The sequence below is a fragment of the Cydia amplana genome, chromosome 12 (genome assembly GCF_948474715.1).
Source record: "Cydia amplana chromosome 12, ilCydAmpl1.1, whole genome shotgun sequence".
NCBI lineage: Eukaryota > Metazoa > Arthropoda > Insecta > Lepidoptera > Tortricidae > Cydia > Cydia amplana.
In genome coordinates, this window is record NC_086080.1 from 10443609 (window position 1) to 10461410 (window position 17802).

General features: G+C 36.7%; 1 protein-coding gene across 1 annotated transcript in view; it reads right to left on the reverse strand.

Annotated features, from left to right (window-relative positions):
- The window catches only part of LOC134652964 (dorsal-ventral patterning protein Sog), a 105242-nt gene extending 90796 nt beyond the window's left edge, over positions 1 to 14446 (reverse strand). The window contains exon 1 of the mRNA XM_063508213.1: positions 14150 to 14446. Within this exon, the coding sequence (XP_063364283.1) occupies positions 14150 to 14267 (118 nt within the window). The 5' untranslated portion in view covers positions 14268 to 14446. The remainder of the gene's footprint in view (positions 1 to 14149) is intronic.
- Between the last annotated feature and the right edge of the window lie 3356 nt (positions 14447 to 17802).

A 17802-nucleotide genomic window follows, 5' to 3' on the forward strand; every position in this document is an offset into this window, starting at 1 on the left:
AGCATACCGTAAATGATTTATCGTAGGAACGGTGTTTATGAGGAGGAATATCTAGCAAGTGAAAGATTCGCACTAGATTGCAGGCGGTGGTCACTTCCACCCGCCAAAAATCTGAACCGTTCTGAAAGGTAAGAAGGGCAGAGCAGCGCCTTAAAAAGAAGAGATAAAGGTCTCTACGGCGGCAAATAGGAGATTACTCAAGCTGAGAACGGAATGCCGAAACATGGACAAATTTCTGCAGGCCGTGTATGCAGACTCTCTGCAGACGCTCCCTCTTGTTCTTCATTACGACTCGGCCACGACATTGAGCGACTTGCGACGGCGGCAGCGACAACCATAGGTGGGAACGAAAGGTCCGATCGCTGTGTCTCGCTCCAACCTATGGTTATCGCTGCCGCCGTCGCAAGTCGCTCAATGTCGTGGCCAAGCCGTTAAGGTCCAGTGTCTTGGTGTCCCCATAGTCCAGAAGGGGTAGCATATATATAATTCGCTGTTTTATAGGTATTACTATCTCGGATTAGGTACTGTATAATGAACCGATATAGCTCAATTAATAGCAGTTATTGTTATCCGACATAAAAAAATACATTCACCTTAACAAGGATTTCTTATACATACGATTATCTGAAGAATTAATAATACAAGTACCTAGAGCCTACATTTACAAGCTAAACATAAATTTATATAAAATTCCTCATTTATTACGCTAGAAATGTGTGTAAGCTGCATTTAATGGCTTGAAATAATTATATAAGACCATAATGCACCTTCCTCGAATTGGTTAGAGATCAATGACTTAGTACCATACTTGTCTCTACAATGGTCACATAGTTGGCCATAGACATTAATTTGTTAAATTAAAATTCACCATTCAATCACAATTGTACCTGTTAAAAATTTTTAGTTCAATAACATTGTATTTGATTTACGCAATTATATAATAATCAAATGCATATTAAATCAATGACGTCGAAAGTATTAACAAAGTAAATTAACTTACGAGTATATTATATAGTATACTTATAGAAGTCGCCGCAATGATATTATTTTAATATGACTTTACGCTTAAGTGTAGAGGTATTCATTATCTTTTAATCACTATAGCTAAATTCAGTCATAAAATCAAACAAGTCTTATAACGATTCCTCAGATTACGAGTGATGATCAAGCGATTAAGTCTTTGTGTCAAAACTGTAACCAGTTTTTGTAACGCGGTTAATATGTTGAACTACACAAATGGAAGACGCCTTAAAGTCTCCAATAAGCATCGAAAAAATAAAAGCTGATTATCTTTACAGAATTGCTAATGAATGCCTTTATTAGGGTTTGCTCTAGCAATTACTAGGTTTATTACACCTGCGTTAAGCTATGCAAAGTTTTTATCGCTGCTCTTACTAGGGACGGGTCGGTTAGGTTCCAAAGAATGCCACAGCCTACAAGACCTACCAGACTACACGTCTCCTCTAGCATCGTCGGTTCTCTATTATAATAAAAACGCGCGTCACTATTGTGCTCGCTTTTAAACTGCGTCACATGACATTTAATATCGACAATTAATTTGATAAGTAATTTTGCGAAGTATATTTAAAAGACTGATCGATATTAGTATCGCAATAAATATACCGGTTTTAAATGGGCAGGCAGATTTATAACATTGAGTGTATTAACACCTGCTACTCGTAGTAGTTCAATATTAATTCAAAAAATCATTTGGTGCAACTTGCGTAAATAATTATTTTGTACAAACCGCATTAAAGGATATAGGTAAGAATAATCTTCAATCTTTATCGTTTATTTATAACTTAACCTTGCTACTAAAGACCCTAAGGTTTTTTTGTAGGCTGACTAATAAACTCTTAAATATTAAATGGTCAACAGTTCACAGTTCACAATAGGATCTATTTGGACTTGGTGTTTTTTTTTGACAGAGTTTCATATCATAAAATTTGAGTTTCCCTTTAAGTTTGAAGCTGAGTCAGCCCGAAATGAAGTTTGCGACTGATTTCCAGTTCCACGAAAGCTACACATACGTCGAAAAAGGAAAAGAAATATAATATTTATATAATATTTTTGTGTATTTTATATGTATTGTAACAAGTTTTTCAGTTGTTTCCGATAGTTCTAATAAATATCATTATTTTTTCTCTTTGTACCATTTTTACATGTCTGTTTAGCCCGATGGTTGACTGGTATAGGATGCCATTAGGCATTAAGTCCGCCTTTTGTACATTATTTTAGTATTTTGTGCAATAAAGTTTAAATAAATAAATATTTAGAATGACGGATTAACCTAGATTATGATGATTGGAGTAGGCTGGGGGACGGGCAGCGCGGCGCGCGGCGCTCGGCGCACGCCCTCGCGCAGCGGCGCAGCGGATGCACGTGCTCGTGCGCCGATGGACTAGCGTGCTGAAGCGCGACTTGCACTTCCGACTCACATTCATTCCCGCGCCATTCATACAACTGCGTCATTCATTTAATTCAAGTTCATAACGAGCCACCGCACGTGGGAGGCTCACGACACGACACACCCGCGACTTAACCATTATCACTAACTTTTAGTGTCGATAAAGATAAACGAGGGCCCATTTTCACGATTCATCCGGCGACAGCGAACAGGTCCATAAAATAAATCGGATCGCTCAAGTTTCGGAGGCGCATTTATTGCTTCTCGGTATTTACGCCGTTTTAAATTCTGTAAGGCGCGCAATATTTCACGGCACCTTTAAGCCGGTCTTCTAATTATACGGGCTCCACCAGTGACAGCGGACGCCGATCGATCGGCGGCGAGGTGCGGACGGCGCCGGCGCGGGCGCCGAGATGCTATCACGGGTGAACCGTCGCACCGCGCCATACTTTTCTAACTTTTTGGCCTGCCGGGTCGCGCGGAGGCGTATTGTGTGCAATTGTAGCACGCGAGGGCACCTCGGGCCGACGACCCTCTGTCCCCCGCGTCATTTAATCCGACAGCGTTATGGCCGGCCCGGCGCCTTTGTTGGCTACCGGCTTAATGAGAACCGTGGGTGGCTTATGACACGTCAGGATATGATCATAAAGGTGCCAAAAATTCTACCTGCCCCAGGTTGCGCCGACGACATTCCTATCCCGCGCCTTTCAAAATTAATGTCTATTGTCCGCGCATGCGCTCCGGCGCGATGGCGCGGGCCGACGGGGGATATGAACCGATTATGAACGACATCACCGCCGTGCTAAGGAGCGGGAATTAGGTACGGACGAAATCCACACAAACATGCATTCAAATATTTAACTCGCCGGCGTCGGTCTCTGATAGCGTCGCTTTTAATTGAGATGTATGCACTTAAATTCTTTGACCCCAATTAATTTCGTGGAAGCGAGTTCGTTGGGAGTTAATTAAGTGTGCTAATATTTGCTAACACGGGCCCGCGTGAGCACTTTAGTTGTAATTGCAGTTTATTCGTTAAATAAAATTACCGCTGCACCAAAATAAACAATAACCCTAAATTTATATGGCTTTACTTCATTGTGTAAACTAATAAAATTGCGCCGCCGACCTGTTTATTAAACATAATGTCGTAGTAGGCAAGTATTAAAGGTATAATTATGTTAATGAATCATTAGCTCTACAAATCGATACTTATACGAGAGTATTTACAATAATAAAACTTTTGATTCACTTTATGTAACCAGATTCCAATTGGATAAATAATATAAACCTGCATTATCATACTTGCTGGAATTCTAGGTACCTAATGTAAACGCACTACAAATCTGAGCTCCGAAACTGATTGTAATCTATTTGCCTAAGATGTTTTTCTGGCATAAACAATTCGTCACAGCGACTGTACTGTAAATACTGTAATGCAATTTGAGTGCAATGCATTGCACATGGCGTGACGTCACTGGGCGTTTGTTACTCGGGGCAATGAACCGAGGACTGAATTGGACATACTTAAGTGTCCTGCGATGGAGAGCAATACCGACAGAAAGCAACGCGATCGCGAATTTACACTTCATTCGACACTTGATCTACTGAATATATTTAAATTAACTGATGCTTCCTTAAGTCCTCCCAATCACAGATATGACCCCCAGCGAAATTCTTCTAGAATACTGCAGCGTACAGAAAAAAAAGATTAACCTCCGTTATGTTAACTAGTACACCTTTTGTTCTGTGAAAATTAGAATCCTATTATCCTACCAAAGCATCTATTGTACTTTCATTAAAACGTGCTTGCTCAACACACTTAAAATCAAAATAAATCGAAATTATGTTTGCAAACACTGGACAAATTTGTACTTGCTGTCTTCTATATCCATGCTTTCAATTAAATCAAATATCAAATATCAACATTTATTCAGCAAATAGGCCACAAGGGCACTTTTACACGTCAATATGGAATTTACATACAGCAAAAAAAAACACATCAACAATTATAAAATACAACTAAGCCGTAAATATCAAATCAAACTAACATAGAGATGTATAAAGTCTCTAAATGTCGAATTACAAAAAACGCAATAACAATAGTACTTATTGAAAAAAAAACAAAGATACAAAATATCAGTGATTACCTAATGATCCTTATACGGCCAGTACATATTCTAAAAGTTTGTAATTGGAAGAAGTGCATAAACATAAGTATACCATTACATTCCACGAGATATAGTGGTGTGCGCAAAATAAATACTAAGAGACATTTAACGGTTAAGGGGATTCAAAAGTTGGACAATGATTATGGAACTGACTATATAATTAGACAAAAGAAGAGAATTCAAAGGCTGCGATGAGGACGAGGGATTGAAAGAACATCATAATAAGTTAGAATCACATCCCTAGAAAAATACACTAAACTAAGAAACAAGTCTCAAGTCAGACTCAATAATGTCTCCTAATAATAACAACCTTTCTTGTTGATACTTTTTCTATATAATTTTTCTATTTCCGTCCACTTGGAATAAAATTAAAATATAAAAAATATAAATCAAAAATATAGCTTTTAAGCACTTAATAATACTTAGCAAAAATAACTGTAATAATACTGCAAACAAATGATTATTGAATAATGCGGATTTGTAATGGTTGTGCGTGGCGGGTAAATGATATTGCGGGACCTTACAATGTCGCGCAATACTCAACGCTCATTCTGATTCCGAACACGCTGCGATGTACCTACCACCAAGAGTAAATACAAACAAACTACAGCGCACTATATTCTGCGTTTAATGCGCGCGGGCATTCCAGAAATCAGGATTACAAGACTACTTCATACCTACTTTTATAGTATTGCATTCCACTGTTTCATCTTCTGCTGATACTTATCTAAAGAGGTCCTGTCATTTCCATAAGCGACAAAGATCTAAAAGATAGGATCGATAGTGGGAAGTTGTTGATGCGCTACCTAGATAGCTAAACGAAAAACTAGCTTTGTACCTAGGGGGTAGTGTTTTTTTTATAATTTCTTACGATCTTAGAAATCCGAGCATAAAAACAAGTAAGTTCTGTCTGCAGTTTACGTTGTAGATTACACACCTACGGGATTTTACAAACGCCAATGGCAATCGAATATCGTATCATCTTTATCACTTTTATCAGTCATGTGAAGTGTGATCTAATCGATCGATCTGTCAAGAGCACTGTTAATTTGACAGTAAAACTCTGAACGCGTGACACCGCGTTCCGCGTTGCTCCCGTGTGTACTACTCGTACACGACACGTATAACCATTACGCAAGCCCAGGCCCGTGCTGGCGCCCTTTCAGCCGACACCCACCTCACTAAACGTCACGCGTTCACCACGTAGGTACACTCTAATAATAAACGTAAATACATAGATAAGATGCATGAACACTACAGCACAACCACCATTCACACAACTCGCACGGTGCTGATGTAAAAATTTTTGATGTACTTCAGTTTTTTATGCATAAATTAAATATTCATTAAGTACATATTTCATAATTATGTTCATTCAGTTTTGTTTTCTTTAACCTGTATAATAGTAGTTAAAGTTAGTACTTTAACTACTATTATACAGCATTAGTATGCTTGGTTCGTGCTGACATTCGTCAAACAAACTACGTCTTCGCTTTGACATCGCAACGTACACGGTAATTATTATGTATGTTTCCTTGTCACGTCCTGTCTCGACCGTCTAGACTTTCCCGGCGAAGACGACTTTACCTCCTCGTAGGTAATACAATTTTTGGCACACTTGTAAAAATATTTTGGCAAACATACCTAAGTGAGTTTCAGCCGATGCGGAAAATGAATGAAAGTTGACGGGCGCGTGAGTCACGGCCCATCGAATTGTCTACGTAACACGTATTTAAGGAAAAAGTAATGTACCGGTTATCGCGGCCAACTATGGGGAAAAAACTGATTTTTATAGACAAAACGACATTAAAGATCGAATTATTTTTATTAGAATGACTATCACCTGTCATTAGTATGGTTAAAAAAAATTTCTTGTTCAAATAGAAAGGGGAGGTAGAGTTCCTAATATACATACTTCACTCTTTGAGGTATAGCCCGTCTAAGCTAATTTTGCACCGAATTAAATAAGCACTATTTTTCTTTATATTATACTTTAAAGCCCTGGTATTCCACATTGACAGAAATAATTCTAGAGTTACATGTAAGTAATAAGATTGCAACAAACTCTTTAATTTTATGTGTAAAACGTAATGTGTAATATGAAGGTGCGATTTTCGAGCCACAGCGCGGCCTCCTTATTGCCAAGGCTACGAGACGAGATCCACAGCTCGGGCCGATACGACACCCGACACCGCCGCGCCGACATTGCCGCTTAAGCTACCTTTTCTAGCCTCTATTTATGTGCTTACATTTGTAATAAATATTTCATTCATTTTAATACTGTGGGAAATTTAAAATTAGGTTGTCAACGTGTAAAATAGTAGAATTATTATATCCGTTACTTACGAAACGAAATTCCTAAGTAAACCAATAAGTTTTCACTTGTTCGGATACGGATATCAAGCTAAAGTTCCTATATCTAAAGTGTGGCAGGGTAATTCCGTTTTTCTTATAAAAATGGTGTACATTTTTAGTAGGAAAACCTACGTGGAATACCTGTACAAAGTAGAATTACAAGAGAACAATATAAAACGATGAGTTTAATTATACGATCATTACAAGTAAACAAAACGACAAAAGTTTCCACAATTATTGTCAATTAACGTTGTCTTTTAGACTTAAACTAGGCATATTTATTTAATTAACTTAATTTACTGCCCGCTAGCCGAAGCCGATTACTCGTGTCGTCGCCATGTAGATGTTCTTAGAAAAATTAAGGCTACCCTGAGAAAATTCTCAAGTCATTATTAAATTTTCAGAAACCTATGTAAGTCCATGGGTTCCAATTCTCCGTCAAACTCGATGATACCTGATGATACTACAAGTTGTTTATGTAATATGTATCAAGTCAAGGCCCCCGGTTTGTCTTTTTCATTATTATTTTTACTGAAAATTTACATCTAATACAGAGTGCTGATATATTATTTATTTATTGATCAAATAAGTAACACAGCATTACAGTATACAACCAAGGTACTGTGAAACTATAAAATATAAAAGAAAAGATACAAAGAAAAACTACATAAAAATTAAATTAACTAAATATTCGATTTGGGCAAACACAACATGCATGATATATGATAATAGATTGATACTTTAGCTTAAAGATGACTTTTGAAATATGAACACCAGATAAATTAAGCCTTTTTCAGCTACATACATTTGTGATACAAGTTTGTCGAATTTACGGTGTGACCAAATACAAATCTATTCAAAAGCTCAAGAGCTGGAATCGGCGACAGAATATATTATATAGGGCTGATATAGGGACGAAGCTCTCAGTATATTTTTGACTTAGAAAAACGGTCAAAATGACTGACACGTACTTATCTATCTACTAGCTGTTGCCCGCGACTTCGTACGCGTGGATTTGTATATTGGTGGTTATATATTCTACATTAGCTTAGAACATTATACAGCAAAAGATCGCAGTAGGACGGTTAATCATTTGTTAATTATTAATATTATACAACGCATGAGACTTGTCTTTCACAACCTACGAAGTTTCAAGCCCCTAACTGAATAAAATTGTTCTCGATATACTCCCTCATCTCAACCCCCTTAGAAGATTTTCATGTCCTCTATTTAATAAAACCTACTACTTAACAACCTATTTACGAAGTTTGAAGTTCCTAGCTTTAAATAAAATTTGAACCCTATACAAACTTTCAACACCTTTTTAACCATTTTAGGGGATGAATTTTTAAAAACGCTGAAATCACTTTTTTTGTATTTTAATACTTATATGCCTTTATACAACGATTCAAGTCCCGCACTCAAATAAATGTTTGACCTCCATACAAATCTTCAACTCCTTTTTCACCACCATGGGGATGAATTATCAAAAACTCTGAAATTAGTTTTCTTCTCTTGTGATGAAATACCTTTTTACGAAGTCTCGAGTTCCTAGCTTAAAATAAAATTTGAACCCCATACAAACTTTCAACCCCTTTTTAACCCTTTTAAGGGATGAATTTTTAAAAACGCTGAAACAACTTTTCTTGCATTCTAATAATATGCCTATGTACAAAAATTCAAGCCCCACACTCACAAAAATATTTATCTCAATACAAACTTTCAACCCCTTTTTCACCACCTTGAGATATGAATTTTCAAAAACGCTGAACTTAGTTTTTTGCCGTTTAAAATAATACCTTTTTATGAAGTTTCAAGTTCCTAGCGTAAATAAAATTTGAACCCCATACAAATTTTCAACCCCTTTTTAACCCTGTTAGGGGATGAATTTTAGAAAATGCTGAAATTAGTTTTCTTATATTTTAATAATATGCCTCTGTACAAAAATTCAAGCCCCGCACTCACAAAAATGTTTGATCTCCATCATCCATACAAACTTTCAACTTTTTAACCCTGTTAGGGGATGAATTTTACAAAACGCTGAAATTACTTTTCCTGTCTTCTAATAATATCCCCAAATCCAAAGATTCAAGTCCCGCGCTCGTAAAAATGTTTGATATCCATACAAACTTTCAACCCCTTTTTCACCACCTTGAGATATGAATTTTCAAAAACGCTGAAATTAGTTTTCTTATATTTTAATTTAATATCTTTTTGCAAAGTTTTAAGTTCCTAGCTTAAAATAAAATTTGAACCCTATACGAACTTTCAACCCGTTTTTAACCCTGTTAGGGGATGAATTTTACGATACGCTGAAATCACTTTTCCTGTCTTCTAATAATATCCCCAAATACAAAGATTCAAGTCCCGCGCTCGAAAAAAATGTTTGATATCCATACAAACTTTCAACCCTTTTTTCACCACCATAGGGGATGAATTTTCAAAAACGCTGAAATTAGTTTTCTTGTATTTTAATTTAATACCTTTCTGCAAAGTTTCAAACTCCTAGATTAAAATAAAATTTGCACCCCATGACGAACTTTCATCCCCTTTCTAACCCCCTTAGGGGTTGAATTTCCAAAAATGTTGCAATTACTTTTTTTGTAATCGGCTATTATGCCTTTCTAAGAAGTTTCAAAGAATTTGTAATGGATTCAAATTTTCAACCCCTATTTAACCCTGTTAGGGGATGAATTTTACAAAACGCTGAAATAACTTTTCCTGTCTTCAAATAATATCCCCAAATACAAAGATTCAAGTCCCGCACTATCAAAAATATTTGATCTCCGTACAAACTTTCAACCCCTTTTTCACCACCTCGGGGGATGAAGTCTTAAAAACGCTGAAATCAGTTTTCTTGTTTTTTAATTTAATACCTTTTTACGAAGTGTCAAGGTCCTAGCTTAAAATAAAATTTGCACCCCAGGACAAAGTTTCATCCCCTTTTTTACCCCCTTAGGGGTTGAATTATCTAAAACGTCGCAATTCCTGTTTTTTGTCATCGGCTATTATGTATTTCTAAGAAGTTTCAAAGCATTTGTAATGGATCAAACTTTCAACCCCTTTTTAACCCTGTTAGGGGATGAATTTTCAAAAACGCTGAAATTACTTTTCCCGTCTTATAATAATATCCCCATGTACAAAGTTTCAAGTCCAACACTCACAAAAATATTTGATCTCCATACAAACTTTCAACCCCTTTTTCACCACCTTGGGGGATGAATTTTCAAAAACGCAGAAATTAGTTTTCTTGTTTTTTAATATAGTACATTGTTACAAAGTTTCAAATTCCTAGCTTAAAATAAAACTTGCACCCCATACAACCTTTCATCCCCTTTTTAACCCCCTTAGGGGTTGAATTTTTCAAAATCGCTTCTTATCTCTTGTACACTTTATAAATTCAACCTAGTGTGCAAATTTCAACTTTCTAGCTTTTGTAGTTTCGGCTCTGCGTTGATGAATCAGTCAGTCAGTCAGTCAGTCAGTCAGTCAGTCAGTCAGGACACTTGCATTTATATATATAGATATCACTGAAAGTTATCCCTTCTCCGTAAATATACCCCGCCCGCAGCGTAATGAAAAAAGTTGTGATTGCTCAATAAAAGTTTTGATCGGCTAAAATAAAATTCTATATACAAAACTTGCGCGGCATTACAATAGTTTGACGTTTTCAACATGCGCTTGCGCGCATCGCAGTACATTTGGTTGTGGGATCAGTTTTGAGCTCTAGGCAGACTTCTATAGGTAATCATTCTAGTTCGTTGGCTGGAATATAAAACATCGCAATTCAGAGTACCTATCTGACACATCCAGATACCTGAAGTACGGGTTTGTAAGTAAAAAACGATGTCTTCGGGTAGCAAGTACCTTTATAATGAATGCGAATAACTTGTCTGTTTAGAATAATATTTATATTTCGCTAACGATTTCTTGAATTTAATTGCAATGTCCGGTATTCATACTGGTACTATCGGTTTATTCATGCGTTAAAGTGAAGTTTAAAAAAAATGCTTGCTTACTTCAGTCATGATAAATTAAGTAAAAATTGTTTTGTTTCAATAACTTGCTTTATTTAATTTAGCATAAAAATTGGGTTGCAAAATGAATGTGATTTTTTATGAAACTGATGTCACACTTTAATGTAGTACAGCTATTTACCTTAACACAAACGCACCTACTGTTTATAGTTTATGCTACAGGTCATGCCCATAAAATAGACAAATTAAGATATAATAGAATATAGCTCGGACTTCCAAAAATAGGTAAATTGTATTATTTTGAGCCAATATGTTATTATAATACTTGTCATAATTACATACATACATGTAAGCTATTAGTTTAAAATGTTCGAATAAAAATAGAAATAAACCTGATATTACACAACGTCACAATACCTACTCATAATGTATTTATGTACGTTAGTTAGCTCACTTTACATACCTCCTCAGTTTACTTTAGTCAGCGACGACAAGTCGTCTAGTGTTTAAATGCCTAGTATTATTGCCTAGAGAATGTGATCCACATTCTACACTCATAACCACAGCCTTTGACTGTAAATATTAACGTTTATACATTCTGCTAAAAATAAGGGATTAGGTACCTCTAGCCAGGTAAGGTGTCCGCTGATTGTAATGATATAGCACCTACTTTTCTCAAAATTGTAAAGTATTTAAGTATAAAAAGCTTAAAGAAAAGAAACCCGATTTCAAAAAGGATACAATAAAATATTATACCTTATACATAGCAAACGATATGTTTGAAGTCGGTGCCAAGCCAAATCTTAAATAAAAGAGCCAACACACTGTCGAAACGAATGTCAACCGTGGTGCAATTCGATAAGTAAGTAATAAGAAAGAAAGAAAGCTGTCATTAGCTTTTTGGGGGTATTATTCACCGGTATCAGTTGCTAGTGCATTATTATTTTTGAAGTTGGTTTTCATTTTTTTTTCTTTTTTATACAAAAAAATATATTTTCTAAATCAGTTTACAAATGACGGAGTTCTGAGCTAACTAATATAAACATACAAAAAATCGGTCGTATTGATAACCTCCTCCTTATATGAAATCTGTTAGCTTATAATAAAGTTAATAAATTAAGCGTAAATGTGCAATACAGCACTCGGGTACATTGCCGGTCGACCGACTGGAGTGGCAATACACACGGTTTCCCGGAGATATTAATTAGAGAGAAAAAAGAAAAAATGAAGACAATAAAAATGATGACGAATGAGTGTAAGAAAAAATGTGACTCCATGTCAATTGCCATATAGATCGCGCTATTATAATGCGCCATATGAAGGCCATATGTATTGTAGCACTGATTTGCCAAACGTTTACTTTCGGTTTCGACAATCAAGAGAAGCTGTCAAATTCGACGCCCCATATTGTCTTAGATATTAAACGTACCTAAGTAGGGTTTGCAAGATACTTTAAATAATATATTTATTTAATTATTTATGTTATATTACTATGATGGCTATAAACAAGCGTGTGGTCCCCCTTAGTCTATGAGAATTCATCGTGCCGTCACTTTTACCGAAGCCTACTCGGAGCTTTGGCTATAGCCTTACTCAGTATCAGAAACACACCTCTACCTACGGAATAAGCAGTGTAAGTACGACTCGAAATAAATAGTTGTCATGTCACGCTAATTGGTTTACTACTAAAAGCAATCATTCATAATTGTACGTATGGTACCTAGAGATAAGATTGCAAAATCGTACGACGCTGATAGCCACCTAGTGTTATGAAATACCGGCTCTATTAAAAGTTACAACGTGCAATAAAAACGTACAATTCGATAATAATTCATGTGGGCATCGTCATAATTAAATACGTCATTATATTTAGAGAACCTAGTTACTTTACCAAGACTACTATTTATCAAAGAACGTGTATGGTATATATATTTAAATATATTACAGTACATATGGGGCTACTTTTCCGCACTAGTGCGTAAAATAGCACTTTTCGTGCGTATGTCGAAACTTTAAAGTGCCATATGTAATGTAAAACGTTGTTCGATACACGTGCGAATAGGTAATTCGCAACTCGTGTCGATTTAAAACACTCCCTTCGGTTGTGTTTTAATTTATCGCCACTCGTCTCGAATTTCCTCTTTTCGCACTTGTATCGAAAATAACTATTATATCACTTTAGCGAATATACCATCGAGACCTAAATTACCAAATGAAAACGTAAAACGACGAAAATAGCGGGGTAGGTACTTATATAAGTGCATGTGACTTGTTCCTGTCGGATTTTTATTCAGCTAATAGACATTTAGAAACGGATAAATTATGCAAGTTATGAATTGAGAATAAGTAAAATCAAATCATCGCTAACTCAATATTCGCAGGTACATTAAGGCTTGCATTAGGCTTGAAGTAATGTTCGTATGTATATACTTAATACATGTATATAATATACCAAATGTTACACGGTTACGAGCTAAATTCTAGTCATAAAGATTTTTCGTTTTTGATTCTAAGTTGATTCTATCTTGATTCCAATACGAAAATTATCAATTGGACGTCATATCATATGTTTTGTATCTAAAGCGAATGATATAATTTTTGCTACTATTTTATTGAACGCACATGCATTACAGTTAACTTTAACAATGAGTTAATAAACAAAATATTTTCATTTATATATTGAGCAGGTATTATACTGCGTTAAGCCAATTGGAGATTTTCCAATGGTACACCCTGGACACCATAATGCTGTCTCCATTCGATTTTGCATGCACCCCACGAGATGCGAGATGATTGTTTGCCCGATTACATTCGTCAGATGTCTTTGGCCGATAACAGTTGAGTTATTGTATCACTGTTGAAAATAGATCTGCGTGAACTTCCTCGGGCGCCGATACCGCTTCGTAAACCTTCTCACGTGGTATTGTTTTTATTATCCCTCCGGCACCGGTATCGGCTTACCTACTGATAACGATACGTTAGATACGTGTGTATTATTGATAAATAAGGACGTACTCGCTAAGCTAGTCGACGTCGGCAGCAGCCACGCTCTACGGCGCAAGAACATCGCTACGAGTATGTCTATTGCGATATGTCCTCCAATGCTTAATGCTTCATTGCGTTCTAATGAATCGACTTACCAGGTCACAGGAACACGATTAACATGTAAAGAGTGATGCATCAGAAGTTTTGTTATGGGTGGGTTTGTTTGTTTTCATGAGGTTAGGCTAGGAGTAACTCACCGGCTGGTCTCGTGGTGCGGCGGGCGGGCTCGTCCTCGCGCAAGTCGGGCGCGTGTCGGCGCGCGGCGGCCGGCGGAGCCAGCGCCGCCAGCGCCAGCACCAGCACGGCGGGCAGCATCACGCCGCACTGCTCGCACTAGAATCTCGTATCGGCCTCTTCGCTCCCGGCGAATGACCGAGCTCACTATTTTCGCCGCGCGCGGAGTCGGTGCAGCGAGCGTTCGGATCGAGCGGAGGTTCGCGACTAGCGGGCGTCGTCGTGGCGCGACGGCAGAGCGGGACTGAGACGAGCGCGCGATTTCCCGGCTGACGCGGCGAGGGGGCCGGCAGGCGGCAGTGGTCGCGGAAAACGCGCGGCCCACCGCGGCCCGGGCGGCGGGCGGGGAAAATGCAACCGCCATCCGCCCCCCGCCCGCGCCCACTCCCGCATTCTGCGTTTGCGCCGCTACTGCACCGCGCTTTATCCTCTACAATTAACACTTAACTCATTCATGTCTTATTAAACATACATTTTAATAAGACTTTATGGGAATTTTTCATCAATTTCACCAATAGGCTACATGACTAATTTTCATTTATGGTATCAATCGATCGGGATTGTTTTTAGGATCAAATGTCTATATGGGACCCATTGCATTAAAACAACACAAAGGTCAGAAATTATAGTCAAAGTCCGACAGTCGCACTTCACTCGCGAAACGCCCCTCACAAAAGTATAAGTGAACGTGACGTCAAGGTCACTGAGATCCCATCTTGTAGTATGGACATAACAAGAAAATTGCGTTTTTGTCCGTGAAATATTGCGTTTAGGTATGTATATAAAGTCTATTTTTTTATTCGGTAAACTAAAATGACATTAAATAGTATGAAATGACATTTCATGTTCATAACTTCATACTATGAAATGTCATTTTAGTCTACCGAATAAAAAATAGACTGTAGTTGCTTTACAATATTTTTTTGGATAAAATGTAAGGAATCGAATGGTACCCTTACTTTTATCGTTTTTGGAAATTAAAAAAAAACTTAAATATTGAAACTTTCGGGTCCTGTATTTTTGTAACATTTCCGTATTTTATTTTAGTATCCACATTATTGTAATAAATTGCTCATTTGCTATCTATTTTACTAGATTTTGTTATAAAATTCAACATGTGTCATCATCCCTATTATATTTTATTTTAAAAAAGTGCTTTTAATTCCTTAAACTTGTTACTGTACCTACATACTTGAATAATGTAGGTACTCTTGTATAGCCACATAAATTAATCCTGTTTACCTCTTTATTAAGTTTAGCTAACACTAAAATTGCGAATAATTAATTATGGGTATTTTTATATTATACGCGTTCGTGTCATTACGCGTACGTCAAACACGTCTGTCTGCATGTTTTCCACACTTCTTATTTATTGTATGTACCTAAGTAAGTACCTCAGAAAATAAACTACATCATGAGCTATTGAGGACAAGAACGAGGAGTTATCATTAAGTAAACTTACATGAAATAGAACGGACACTGAAGTGCATATATGAATTTGACAATGAAAGAAAACCAAAGATGAAAAATACGTGTAGATTTTCAGTTTTAGTTTCAGACCAGTCAATTTAATTTTAATATTATATGCTTGTTGTTCATCTTTAGATAGAGTCTGTTTTTTTTTAAGTTTAAAGTACTACTCCAAACGTTTTCTATGCAAGAAATAAAATGAGCATCCTATTATATTTCTTATGGGCAGTACTTAACTACTTACTTTAGTTAACCTTTTCCACGCTGTGTCAAACACAAAAGCTGTCACACGGACGCTACATCAGTGAAGTGTGTGTAGGTCGATGTTGCTCTGTGGTCTGTGACCGATTAATCGGTTTTTGGCGTTGAACCTCCGGTGCGAATATGTCGGTCATTGGCGTCCAAAAGGTTAATGCTTTAGTTCAAAAAAACTACTATGTACTTATAGCTAAAATTGAACAACAACAATGAAAATCAATCGAAAAGACGAAATCAGTAATAAACCCCAGACCTCAAGCCCCTCAAAATTTATTGTGTAGTGTGAAAAGTTACAAACGCGCACCTGTTTTTAAATATATGGCAATGCTTGAAAATATTCTCGTATTTCCATATAATAGCCGTTAGCGTTCAAAGGGTCTACCGACTTTTGGGTTTTATATTTACATGTGTTTGGTTTAAAGCTGTACCACTGTACCTGCTTTTCTGTCAATTTTAGCATTTTTGGTACCTATACCTACTTATGTCACGACTTACGCTGAGTGGCATTTTATTCAGTGAATCTATATTATTATTATAATTAATGTTGTTGTTTTATGTAATTTTTTGTAAACGGTAAAACCCATGCGTCAGTTACATTATAACCACCATCACCGCAACCAAAGATATTTTTATTTTTAAGTGGAAAAATGGTGTTCTCACGATCGTTTGTATGAAGCAATGCGTGGTGTGCACGCTTAATGGAGGGTTCCGTACGTTCATACGACACTAAAGAAACTACATAAATTGAAATAACGTACCAGCGAAAGAGAATACTTATTTGCACGCTTGTGTAGGTACCGACGTTTTCTTTCCCCTGAAAAAAGCAAACAAAAAGTTACTGTCAAATGGGCGTTTTTTTTTTGTTGTCCCCTACACTTTTTTTTTCAAATTAGGGATTTTTTATGTTATTTCTACTCAGAATCACGAGCTCTTAATTTCTATCCTAAGAAAAAAAAGTGTCCTAAGGTTTTTATTTCCATTACGTCATCATTTTTCATAGACTTTGTATTCGCTAGGTGCACGACTGGTGCTGCCGTCATTTTGGCGGACTTTCTACGTTAAATCTTATGGAGTAAAATTAGTTCAAGCGGCTGCCGCTAGTACTAATGGCGGACATTCCATAAGATTACCTGTGTTTGTGACGATCAGCGCCACTTCCCCCTCCACCGACTTCGCACCTTGCCAATAGCGGTCGCGGAATGGAAAGATCGAAAAATGTATGGAAATTTTGGGACACTTTTTTTCTCCTATTAGGATAGAAAGAGCTCGTGATTCTGAGTAGAAATAACATAAAAAAATCCCAAATTTGAAAAAAAAGTGTAGGTGACAACAAAAAAAAACGCCCAAATACTATAGTGAGAAGACTAAGTACTAAGTATGGGCGATATGGGTCAACAACGCAAGCAACAACAACAAGCTAGAAATATTATTAAAAAATACCTAGTTAAAACGAGAGGGAAGTGCACCGAAATCACTTAATTACGGTCTTGTCTATTATGTACCTAACCATTAAAAATTAATTTGTAAATAATTTAAGACTCCTTAACTCAAAAATCTTTTTAAGTTAAGATTAGTAGTTAAGTTTAGTATGTAATACAATGTCTTTTTACTGAAATAAACAGTTTAAATTTTTTTTTAACGAATGTAAACATTTCAATTGGATCTTGATATTCCATAAAAACATTTAAAAAATCAAAATTATTATACTTAGTTAGGTATTATTTATTAGTCATCTTCCTCGCGTTGTCCCGGCATTTTGCCACGGCTCATGGGAGCCTGGGGTCCGCTTGGCAACTAATCCCAGTAATTGGCGTGGGCACTAGTTTTACGAAAGCGACTGCCATCTGACCTTCCAACCCAGAGGGTAAACTAGGCCCGTATTGGGATT